General features: G+C 36.9%; 1 protein-coding gene across 1 annotated transcript in view; it reads left to right on the forward strand.

Annotated features, from left to right (window-relative positions):
* ARHGAP5 (Rho GTPase activating protein 5) overlaps nucleotides 1–10477 on the forward strand; it is a 54459-nt gene extending 43982 nt beyond the window's left edge. Inside the window, exon 8 of the mRNA XM_075425533.1 lies at nucleotides 4266–10477. Coding sequence (XP_075281648.1) covers nucleotides 4266–4596 — 331 coding nt within the window. The 3' untranslated portion in view covers nucleotides 4597–10477. The remainder of the gene's footprint in view (nucleotides 1–4265) is intronic.
* The last annotated feature ends 2068 nt before the right edge of the window (nucleotides 10478–12545 follow it).

A 12545-nucleotide genomic window follows, 5' to 3' on the forward strand; every position in this document is an offset into this window, starting at 1 on the left:
GAATGCTATTGACCTTTGCCACAGGGGCATGTTGCTGGCTCATGTTCAATTTCTTGTCCAGCAGGACTTTCAGGTCCTTTCTCTGCCGTGGTGCTTTCCAGCCAGACAATTTCATGTATATACACCAATAAGCATTTCATCACATTTAAGTTGTTAAATTGTTCTGGACTAGTGTGTGGGTGTTTGTGTTTTTGTAGGTATTGGTAACTATCTAACTGCGTTTGTGAAATAGGGGCAGAAATGAGACCTTTTATTCTACTGAGGGAATGTAGGTGGTCTCTGTTGAGGTTGGAAGGAGTCTTTTTTGCTGAATGTATGAGAAACTTCAGAATTTAAGCATCTACTTTTACACTTTGCCATCACAAATGCAGCTTGCTAAAGCTTTATAAATTTAGCATTTTTTTTTTGCAGGGAAATGGATCAGTTTTTCCATTGCAGTCTTGCCAAACACAAATTCATCCCTAAAATAGATAAAATCATATCAGTGGATGTAATTATACCATGCATTTACATATTACAGAATTGCAAGATGTGCTGGTGTCCATCTGAAGTAAACAAAACATCTGAAACTTGACACAGTTATTAGTTACCTGAAATGGTTCAATAGTTCTTAGTGGACATGATAGATGTTCTCGTGGAAGAGTGGCAGTCTCTGAATTGTCAGAAGTCTTCAGCTGGTCACCTATTTGCATAGCACAATTGAATTTACAGTGTCAAGTACCTGGATTGCTGCAAGTAAAAGAGCTAAGTATAATTACAGAAAAATCCTGGATAGGTTTTAATGCATGCATATCTACAGAAAAATGAAATACATTAATCTTGAAACTTACTGGAGAACATATGTGATGTACACTAGATTTTGCTCTCCAGTCCAGTCTCTTACTTGTAATGATGACTGATTTACATTGCGGGTTACCAGTAATAAAATAATCTTTTCTTAAGAAAGGCTGTAATTTTTTGTATCATTTGCAATGTCAGGTAATTGCATTCCATTCAACAAGAAAAATGCTTTAGCATAAGCAATTGCATATAAAGAGAGAGATAGTTGTAGGTGGGTACAGGATCTTAAAGGGAACCTGTAACTAAATTCTTTAGAGTCTGTATTTATTTTTAAGGGATTAATTTGTGGTAAATTACTACTAGTATGTAAATAAAATGGAAATGTTGTTCATCAAATGAATTGTTCATTAAATGAGGTAAAGCACTTGTACATGATGGAAGAAAACTCATCACAAACTGATGTTTTAAATGCTTTGTTTTTGCATCATATGTCATGAGGGTAAAAAATGTGATATTGTTGCATAGTTAGTAGTCGTTGGTGATACTGCTTTGGTGTGTCCACAAGCATAGGACTCGGTTATTGAAACAAAAAATACAAGTATTATCCATGAGTTTGCTATTGAAATACGAGACACCAATAACCATAAGAATGTAATAAATGGCAACAATAAGATAAATTTTTCTTCAGTGTGATAAGCACCTTTCAGAGCATACTAGCTATCTTATTGTGGTTGTCTGACTGTAAGCAGAAGTGAGTTTTAAATATGGGTTCGAAACATAATGTGGCATAATATGCTTCTGAAGCCTGGGAAGACATAGGTCTATAGCTTTTAAAGTCTGATCATATAGCAGGTTTACAACCTGAAGTTCCTGAAGAGTTTGCAGTGGAGGAAGGTGGCAGGATCAAGAGAAACAGACTCTTCATTTTTCATTTTGAGTGAACATAAAAGATGATGAATAGACATTTGCTAAGCACTTACAAGAAGATTCTTAAATACTTTGGGAAAGTTTGGTAGGAGATGGCATACGGGTTGTTAGGTTTTTGTTTACGCTTGGAAAAGACAGAGGTAAAGTTTAAACACAGGAGAGAATAGAGTTGATTGTTCGTTATGTTTAATCTAGCTGTGAGCTGCAACCGGGGAAGAGGTGCGATGCTCTTCTCTCCCTTCTAGCCATAGGTTCCCACTGCTTCAGTTATTGGATCTAATGATTATGCAGCTGCAGCATGTTCTAAAGGAAAACAGAAATAGGGGAAATGCAATTTTCTGTAGAATACCCTAGCTGATCTCAAACACCCTGTGGCCGCCCTGTGGTCTGATGCCTGAAAGTTGTTGGGAGAGGGAGGAGGAAGAGTGAAACTTCACCTGTTGTCCACAGCAGCAGGAGTCTACAACTAGATCAGGTTAGATTTGAGAAACAATATGAGAGAGACAGCAAGCAGTGAACTGATGACAAGAGGTGAAAAACCGGTGCGTGAGAAGACCAAATCCTAGAGGTGCCTAAGGATGTCGGAGGGTATATGTTTTAGCGTATGCAACTGAACAAGTCCCTTGAAAGTTTTTGAATTCAGAGCAAAAATGGCAGGAAAAACAGAGTCTGCAAAATAGATGATCTGGGTTTTAATTCAGTTTTATTACATAGCAGGTGCTTTTTTTCCCCAGTTTTATAACTTACCTTATTGTAGTTTGTTCTCTAATGAAACATCATTGTAGAGTTAGAAATCACTTTTGGTGGTTTTTTTGTACTCATTTTAGGAAAAAGGTACAGGCAGTTCTGATTCAAATCTGACAGATTCACTGCCCCATCACAATGTCTTACACTTAAATTTTATTTAATTCTTGGTAACAGTAATTCGTTCTATCTCTAGAGTATAGTCTAGGAGGAATTTATAGACAAGAATTTGGTATAGGAAGAAAACTTTAATAAAAATGCTAAGCAAAAGTAAGCTTACATTTATATCTTCAGGTTGTTTAATCTTTAAATGAAGTTAAAATGTAATTCTTTTAGGAAAGAGGTTATGAGTATTACTGTCACTCAGAAAGAGTATCCCAATATCCTTTGGATCAGACTTACTCAAAACAGATTGAGAGGCAGTGTTTGTGTACCCTCACACTATTTGGAATAAGAAATGCGCATGCTAAAATGGAAGTCAAACCTTTATAGTTACCACTACACATGCATTGTAAATGAGTGAAAATATTTTCTTATAGCATTAATTCTAGTGTTTACTATGGTTTTCACAGCTTTTTAATCTATGGACTACAGCCAGCTGTCAAATCCTTGCAGTCTGCTCTTGTTAATCATCGAAACTGTAACAGACAAGTTGCTGAAGTTTTATTTTCCGTCTATTTCTGCAGGACAACTATAGCTCAGTTGCCTTTGTGCTGTCTACTGTAATATAGGAATTGCATGTTCCCAACAGAATGAATATCTTGGTATTTGTCAGATTTATTAACACATGATTTTCCATTTATCTGTCACTAATTACTTCTGGATAAAATTGTGATACTACTTTAGAATGCAGAGTACTTTTAGAAAACAAAATATCCTAGCTCTTTCTAGCCTATTACTATGAAAAGCAGTGTGTTTTTTCTGAGGTTGCATTTAATTGTAGATGATAAATTTGGGAACAGAATAGCTTGTTGTTTTCTGGTGGTTTTTTTCATTGTAATAGTATTGTAATAATGAAGTGAGATCACAAGTGAAGAACCTGCTCCAACCTCTGCTTAAAAGCAGGAAACTTCTAGGAAGGGAAGCCCAGTTGGAAACCTTTGCATTACACATTGAAAAATGAAACAAAAATAATTTGTGTTGATACTAGTGACACTTCCACTGATGGTGACCTTTACAGCTTGGCCAAATTCTGTTGCTGGCCAGTATGAAAAAAACTGCAGAGGTGTGCTTTAATCAACACTTGTTTTTCTTTTTTTTTTTTTTGTTTTGGTTTTATGTATATTTTTAATGTGGTCTAATGTGATGCCTTTTTCTTTGAGAGCCGTAGATGTTAGTTAATATCTGGCTGTCCTGCAGTAAGAAGCCATTTCTGTCATTTTTCTTTTAGACTTTTTAATGGATGAAATTTAAATTTTATGAAATCCTGTAGCTGGTTGAGAAATTTAAAGGGTTTTTTTTATTACTGTCGCTTCAAAATGTTGGTGGAATGTTCAACTTCTGTCTTGATTAAAAGCTTAATCTCGTGTGGACTAGACGATCTTTAAAGGTCCCTTCCAACCCAAACTGTTCTGTGATTCTATGATTTATATTTGTTAGCTATCCAAATCTGGAAAAGTCATGGTTTCTCAACTTTCTTCTGCATAATCGCTTAAAAAACCCAAGAATGATTGTTTTAATGGATAACTGGAGGAAAGTAACAAAGATCTTGAGATTGTTTAGTAATGGTGCTTACAGTTAGAGCGGTCTGAAAATATTTGTAGTTGATTGCATACTGGTTTTAATTCATTCTGTGCGTGTCATTCTCATTTCAGGGTTAGTCAGCAATATAAAACCAACTTTATGACTGCTGATAACTTATCGATTTGTTTCTGGCCTACTTTGATGAGACCTGATTTTGAAAACAGAGAGTTTCTTTCTACCACCAAGATCCACCAGTCGGTTATAGAGACCTTCATTCAACAGTGTCAGTTTTTCTTCTACAACGGAGAGATCGCAGAAGCACCCAACCCAGTGGCATGTCAGCCACCACCTTCCAACGCAGTGCAGATGGTGGAGCCAATGGTACCTCTTCAGTTACCACCACCACTGCAGCCTCAGCTGATACAGTCACAACTACCAGCAGACCCTCTTGGTATTATATAAATAGAAGATGATTGCAGGCAGCCTGGCACTGGACCGTAAAGACAAGCTATAGACGTGCATGTTTCAGGATACAGTAATGTACTTCATATTTATGAAAAACAATTCCCATCCAGCTGATTGGACATCTTTTTGTTATATCCCGTACTGTGTTCCTCATTTGTACACACTGCAGATAAAAACTATGTGATAAGCATGACTGGAGAGGTTTAATTTTTAAAAGCAAAAATAGCTGTAAAGTACAAAGCTGCTGCTGCATGATATCTTATTGCAATCACTATATCATTCCTGTGACGGTTTGTCACAATATATTGTGAATAAAATTTTTCTATAGAAATTTAATGATTTAAAAAATTACATTTATGAAACATTCAATGCTTACAGCCTGCTTTATGGCTGTTTTTGTTATTTAACATGCTATTTTTGGCAATTTTATTCACATTCAAGCATTCTGTGTAAACAACTAAAGCCCAGCTATAGTTTATTTTGTAATCTCCTGGCTACTTATGTGACGGTATGCTTAGGATTGTTTATGGAAGAATGCAAAATGCACTGTTGAGAATTTTACAATCCCTCACCATCCATCTTTACTTGTAAGTAAACCTGTGGACAGTTTGTTATGGGTGGGTAGACTTGCTTATTATTTCTTACAGCACAATACCAAGGACATGCTTGTTGTAAAAGTGAGTTTCAAATATTGTACAAAAATTTTGATGTTGCCTACTTATTTCTTTATGTTCCATTACTGAACTAAACATTTTGTAAAACTGTTAATTCTGTAAACAGCTGCATGTTTAAAAGATCATTGATGGTCTTGTAAACTTAATCTAATATATTTTAGATATTTTAATTTTTCCCACTTGGGAATACATGTAGTGTTTAGAAAATAGTTCATGACATTTTCATATAAGGTTCTATAACTTTTCATACATAAACATGAATTTTGTTGTAGTAAAATTCTCTAAATCAAACAATGTTTTAATCTAGGACTTCAATTAATCTATTCTTTAAATCTATTTTTATGTGACCCTTTAAAGATATACAAAAATGCGTTGCTAATACATAGCAATAAATACTTTGGGTACTGACAATTAACCTCTTTGGAGTGTGTATATATAAAATCACATAAACTTGTATTCATATTTTTTTCCTGTGGTATGTTGTACTAAAAATTCAAATGACTGATTTTTTTTTTTTACCATATTTTTAAATTATCTTTTTTTTTCTTTTATTTTCCTTTGACATTGGTACCAATTTTGCTGTAAAAGATGCTGCTTAATTTAAACAAATCTTTTGGTTAGATATTTTGTTAGTGATGAAAAATTTAGAAGGTTACAAATTGTAGCAAAGGGAGACCATAGATGAACACTATCTGTGAGACTTCTCATAGCAGCTTTTTTACTTTCATGCTCAAAATATACCTGTTTAGGTCTGCAAAGAAGAAAACAGCTTTGAGTCATTCAGCTGCTAGAATGTTTTGTGTAGTTTTGAAAAAAAAAAAAAAGCTTTATGATGGTCACTGTTGTAATCTTCACTTATAACAAGATTTAAGATCGTCTTGTATGTATTATAGTAAATAGATGATTTTGAGAATTGAGGCTTTTAAGAGTTTGCTTTGCTCCATTTTCCCAAAATAAAAACTGCCTTTTCCACTTATGTCCTAGGTATTGTACTTCTAATTATGACTTGGATTACCATTCTAGATTACTATGATACCATAAACCCGGCTGCTGTTTGAAGTACATGTATATTATAAATTATCTTGATATTGTGTTATATTCTTCCAAGTAATTATCTTTTCTAAGAAAATATAAACAAAAAGGAAAAGTCAACCTATTCCTATTGCAAAGCACACAGGAATTAATAGTACAATAAAGTCTGTCCTGTAAATTGTATTCTTAACTTGTTCTACTTTACCTGTTGTCTATGTAGCTTTTATTTATAGTTGTCAGTCTAATCTTGGCATGTTTAGCAAAGAAAACAAAACTTCAAGAGTTTTATAAACTATTTCTAGGTTGCTAAAGAATTTATTTTTCTACTGTATATGATATAGACAAAGCATCACCTGTACAGGAAACAAGTCTATTTCTAGTAGAAGTAAGCTTAAAAATAAATGCCAGTCCTATCCATATTTAAAAACTCTATCTATAAAGTATCTCCAGTCTTTGTAATGTGAATTGCATTTTAAACTTTCTACAAATTCCAAGTTGTTTGCCAAAATATTTAACTAATCTTTTAATATTAATTTTTAGAGTAATTTACATTCCATTTCATGACAACCTTTCACATTGAACTTGTGATCAGACGTATTAGCAGTATCATTTATTTCTTGTGTATGATGTTATGGCTAAATCACTTTATGACTTTTTAAAATCTTAACACTTACGTTTGGCCAAATATAAACATGTTATTACATTTACTGGATAAAACATAAAGACAAGAAATAATAAGAAGACATGGCATGTGGCATTTTATTGTCGCATGGAAGAGTCCCTGCATACTGTTTGAATTATAGAAGTGCTATGTGCAGGAATGTGGATATGTGTGTATGTGTAATATATACACTTTGATTTTTTTATGTGTTTGTGTGTTTATGTACACAAGCACATGTGCACAAATTTGCATGCACATGAACCCACATAGTAAAGTTTTTAAAAGATACTAGGAAATTATACCACCGTTATTAAAGATTTATAATAGAGCTTTCTCTATTATTATTTTTATTAGTGCTATAAAATGAGGAAGCATGTCATTATATACGAATTCCTCATACTTTGGCTCATGTAGTCCCTTCTAGTTTTAATGAAAATCCAAACAATAATAACTATATTTTTTAATGTGAGCATTTTTACAGTAATACCTATCTTGATAAAGATACAAATGTATATTATTTTTGGTTGAGCATCTCAGTGACACTTTATGGAGTAGCGTGTCTTTTTTATGTAATATTGGCATAGACATACTGCAGTGTATCGTCTTTCAGTGTTTTAGCAATTCTAAAATCCTGGACCTGAGTTACAAAAGTGCCATTTTAAGTAATGCTTAACAGGCTATTTCAAAATTCCTTACCCTCCATGATCTTGTGGAATTTTAACATATATGGTGTAAATAGACCGCAGATGTCAGCTGACATGAAAAGAAACTTTTTTGTTGTTGTATGTTTTCTCTGTTATTTGAATCCCGGTTGCTAGGAAATGATAGACATGTTTATTTTAGTTGCTGGAGTTTAGCTTCCACTATTTATGATAAATATTGAAAACCTATCGATTGGAGATTCAAAAAATTGGCCTTAGCTTTACATGCTTATTTCAGGTTTTCTTCAGTAATTGTGATGCTGTTTGTCAACTGAAAAAATTACACACATATAAAAAAAAAAAAATTTAAAGTCAAAATTTTGTTCTTTGTTTATAATGTAAACTTTTGTTGCTACATCAGCAGAATATTGCAGTGAATTCAATATCAGTGAAGCTTATCCTGTATAAAAGATGCAACAAATAAAATACTAAGATGCTTACTGTGTATAATGTTCAGTTTAGTTGCCTACTAAATTTTTAAAGGCAAAAGCACCCTATTACCTCTTTCACATAACACGGAGATGAAATTTAGGAGTAAATCTTGCTAAACTGACTGCACCAAGTGTTTAAGGCATTCGCGGGGGGGGAGGGTGTCTCTCTCCTTGCGTTTGGTACGCCTTTCAAACGGCTGAATTTGGGAAGCGCTTCTCACAATGGTGAAGACTCTTCTGCAGGTGACGCGCCCCCCGAGATGGATGCGTGCGCACACAAGGGAACAGAGCTCGAGAGTAAGAGCTTCCTGTTGAACCGTGCAGGGCATGGGAAATTCTGTGGCTCGCGTGACCTCTTACGTTTTTCACCTGATTGAGCTGCTCAGCAAGAAGGGCTGTGACTGTGGAAGTCAGGTTTCCAGATTTCTACCGTGCTAAAGGAATGGGTCTTTTAAAATTATTTTTCTTATGGAATTTTTAAACCTGAAGTAAAAACAGTGGGTTTTGAGGCCAGCTTTAAATTTTCAGAGTTTTATGTCATTAATGATAGTTCTGTTAACTGTATGGGGTAAATCCAACTTTGATAATAGCACTGCTTTTAGTTCTTGTGCAAGCAACATCTATGCTTAGTTTGTTTCTTCAAAGCATCTAGAGTAATATGGCTGTCGCAGAAATAACTGACATCTTCCTGACAGCCTTCGAATCTGAACACTGTTCAGGTTTTATTACGTATCTTAACACTTTCAGATACTGGAACATTTTAATCTCAAACGGGATGCATCTTACCTATAATTTACTCACCATCCAAATCGCAATTTTTTAGGTTGCTGTATCAAACATCTCTGCTGAATCTGACGTGTAGTGCAGTGTTCAGTCTCTACAACAGACCCCAAGTTTGTGGGTGAAAAGCTCTCCTAGAGAGCTGAAGTGTAACATCAGTGTTCACTTGTGTCATATTCATTGCTTCAACTAATTCATCGTTTCCATGGAATCAGAAGGGGTGAATTTAATCTGTTATCATGGCTAGTGAAAGCAAACACTTCCTTCCTTTTCTTACTGACAAATTCTTTCCCAAGTGTGTAGATGGTGCGTGTTGTGGCTGTTGCCCATGAGTTTCTCATCTTCCTTGCAAGATACAATGCATGTGTGTTTTGACCCGGTATTTTTGTTGCTGAATTGAGTGTCATTGATGCCTAGCCAAGATTCTGGTGCTTTTATATTACAGAATAGGGTTTAATAGACCTGATTACATTAATAATAAGTTGTCTGCTACTGTTTTTCATTTGGTGTCATTTAGAAAATATGGAGAATTAAATATTTTCACTGAATGCCTACAGTGCAGTAACTTTGTTTTTTCAGTCTTAGAGTGTGATAATAATGAACGGCCGTTGTTGCTTCTACTTAGAAGCTGTTTGAATTAAGAAAAGGTGAGAAGGGATTCTTGTGGTGCTTCCAGCCATGACTACATGTCAGTGCTTCAGGGGTAGATGCACTGGCTTGAAGAGTGCCTCTGGCCGCTTATGCGGCTGACCAGTGTAAACAGTGTGGCTGTAGCTTGTATTTTCCCCAGAACTGTCTGTTCTTACGGATTTTTCTGCTTCACAGCTGAAGAAATGAAGGGAAGGCAAACTAGCCGTTCCCATCTCTTCCTGCAGCTTTGCCACTGATGAAAATTGTCAGGGACTCCTACATTGCTCTTGCAGGGTTTTACCAAATTAAAGGTGGGAAATGTGTGGAGTGGTAAGTTACGAGTTGAAGTTCTTCGGTTAACTGACACTGAGTGTGATGAATTGGTGAAGCATCTGGAAAAAAGCAAGTTGTGGTATTAAATTACAGGCGGTGTGGTCTCCCCTTGAAGGTTCCACTCTCGGTGCTTGGCAGTGCAAGTTGAGTTTCTGCAAGGGACTACCCTTACTTCGTCATATTGACCCCATGCAGGAGATGGGGATGAAGGAGAGATCGAGAAACCTACCTCAAAAAATTCATGTACTTTGAACAGCTGCCTTGTAAAACATGTAGATGAAATTATTAAGTAGCAAAAAAAAAAAAGAGAATGAAATGTCCATGGCTCATTATTGAAATACTTCTGTATAAAGACATATGTTTTTTTTAACTTGGTAAAGAAATGGATGTTGATATAGTGATTCTAGCATAGTAACAGGTGGCCAGTCTGCTACAGATAATTATTGCTTACAATTCAGATGTTTTGAAAATGGAATGTAAACGGATGCATCTAATTTTGATAGCCTATCTGTGAGTTGTCTAGCTCTAATGTTGGTCCAATTTTGTTACCCTGTGTGGTCACAGAAATAAGCCTGATTTTATGTCCTTTGTTTAGCTGTATTGGAGTTGGAAAGTTTCTTTATCTCTTTACAGATGACTGCTTTCTTTATTCTTTTGTTTTTGTTTTTGATTTAATTAGTCTTAAAGTCAGAAATTGTAATTTATAAGATGATCAGAATACCCGTCTCCTGTAAAACATACTGGGTCCCACATAAAGTTTATAACAGTCTGTCAGTACTCTTTTGTCCCCTTTTGTCTGCACTGGTCTGTGTGCACTCACCCGCTATTTTGGGTATGCGGGACCTGGGGCAATGTGGCACTTGTCTGTGTATGGAGATTCTGACCGCTGGGAGAGAGACATTAGCATGATCTTTTTCCATATCCTAACCTGCTTGTAGTGAAAGAGTGCTGGAAAGAGCAGCTGGGAGATGATTTAAAAATGGTGAAGGATAAATGTTATGAGTTCTCAGTGTATCAGTGAAGTGAAGATGCTCGCCTCAACTGGGCTTTGTTTCTGGGGGGTTTGTGTGTAGGGAGCTTTCAAGCCTTCCACTGATGGTGTAGAGGGAGGAGGAGATGGGGAAGCCCTTCCCTGTACCCTTCTCTAAATTCAAGGGCCAGTGTTCTTGCAGAGTCTGAGTTACCAAGCCCTCTATGTCCCATGTGGAGTTTTGGCCCCACAGGAGTGCTGTGAGTTAGCATGTGGCCTTCAACCAAAACTGGTACAGCTGAGCGGTGGGGACATGCATACCACCCATAAATTGTTCCTCAGCATCTCTGCTCCTGAAGCATGCTGCCCTGAGAGTCTGTTGTTGTTCTTTTTTAATACAAAATAGTTTTGAGTGGTATTACCACCATGATCTACAATTCTAAGTCATCTTTACATCTCATAGCTGGCCAGATTGGTTTAGCCGGATACAAAGCTTCCCTGACCTGAAGTCTTTCTGGGGAAGTACAAATCAAGTTCTGTTCTCCTTGGGCTTGTACACAGTCCTGTTAAATAATATTTTGTTTTCTTTCTTCTTTTCAAAGAAGGTAGTTTCTAAGAAAAATCAGAGGGCTGAACTGCTACCTGTCAGAGGTGTGTTTTTTGTAGCATGGCAGTGGCACTGTGAAGTAAAGCCAAGCTCATGAAATGGAGACATGGAAGTAGTGTATGAAGACAGGAATCCTGCAGGAATCATCTGGAAGACTATCCATGGCAGAGTAAATGATTTGTGGAACAAATTATCCTCTCACTCATGCCTATAGTTCCTCTTTGAAGGAAATTTAATACTTTTTTTTTTCTTCAGAAGGGACGTGAACTGATATGCATGTAGTGCGATTGTCAAAGCTGGACTCTGACCCAGTGGGGAAATGAGCAGACAATATGACACCAGAAACACCCTAGAAGACTCTGCAGACATCTAAGTCCAGTCCTAGTATTCAAAGTGTCGGGAGGAACTGAGTGCTTCTGTTTTCCTCCAACACCGTGTGCTTCTCATGAGCTGAGGGCAGGGTCTCGTAGCTCCCTTTGGATTTTGACCACTGCCCTGCATCCAGTATTTTACTTAAAACACTGGCCGTAATAAATGTCACTGTCAGGCACCGATCTGTTAATAGGTTGAGTCTGATTTCCTGAAGTGTTGCCTACCCCCATCCCTTTTTTTCTTTCTTTATTTTCTTCTGTCCCCTATCACCCACCCTGGTAACAGGAATCACAGAATCACAGAATGGTAGGGTTTGGAAAGGACCTCTGTGGGTCATCTAGTCCAACCCTCCTGCCGAAGCAGGGTCACCTACAGTAGGCTGCACAGGACCTTGTCCAGGCGGGTCTTGAATATCTCCAGAGAAGGAGACTCCACAACCTCCCTGGGCAGCCTGTTCCAGGGCTCCATCACCCTCAGAGGGAAGAAGTTCTTCCTCATGCTCAGACAGAGCTTCCTGTGCTTCAGTTTGTGCCCATTGCCCCTTGTCCTGTCACTGAGCACCACTGAAAAGAGTCTGGCCCCATCCTCCTGACACCCACCCTTCAGATATTTGTAAGCATTTATTAGGTCCCCTCGCAGCCTTCTCTTCTTCAGGCTGAACAAGCCCAGCTCCCTCAGCCTCTCCTCGTAGGAGAGATGTTCCAGTCCCCTCCTCATCCTTGTAGCCCTCCGCTGGACTCTCTCCAGTAGTTCCT

This window comes from Opisthocomus hoazin, chromosome 7 (genome assembly GCF_030867145.1).
Source record: "Opisthocomus hoazin isolate bOpiHoa1 chromosome 7, bOpiHoa1.hap1, whole genome shotgun sequence".
Lineage (NCBI taxonomy): Eukaryota > Metazoa > Chordata > Aves > Opisthocomiformes > Opisthocomidae > Opisthocomus > Opisthocomus hoazin.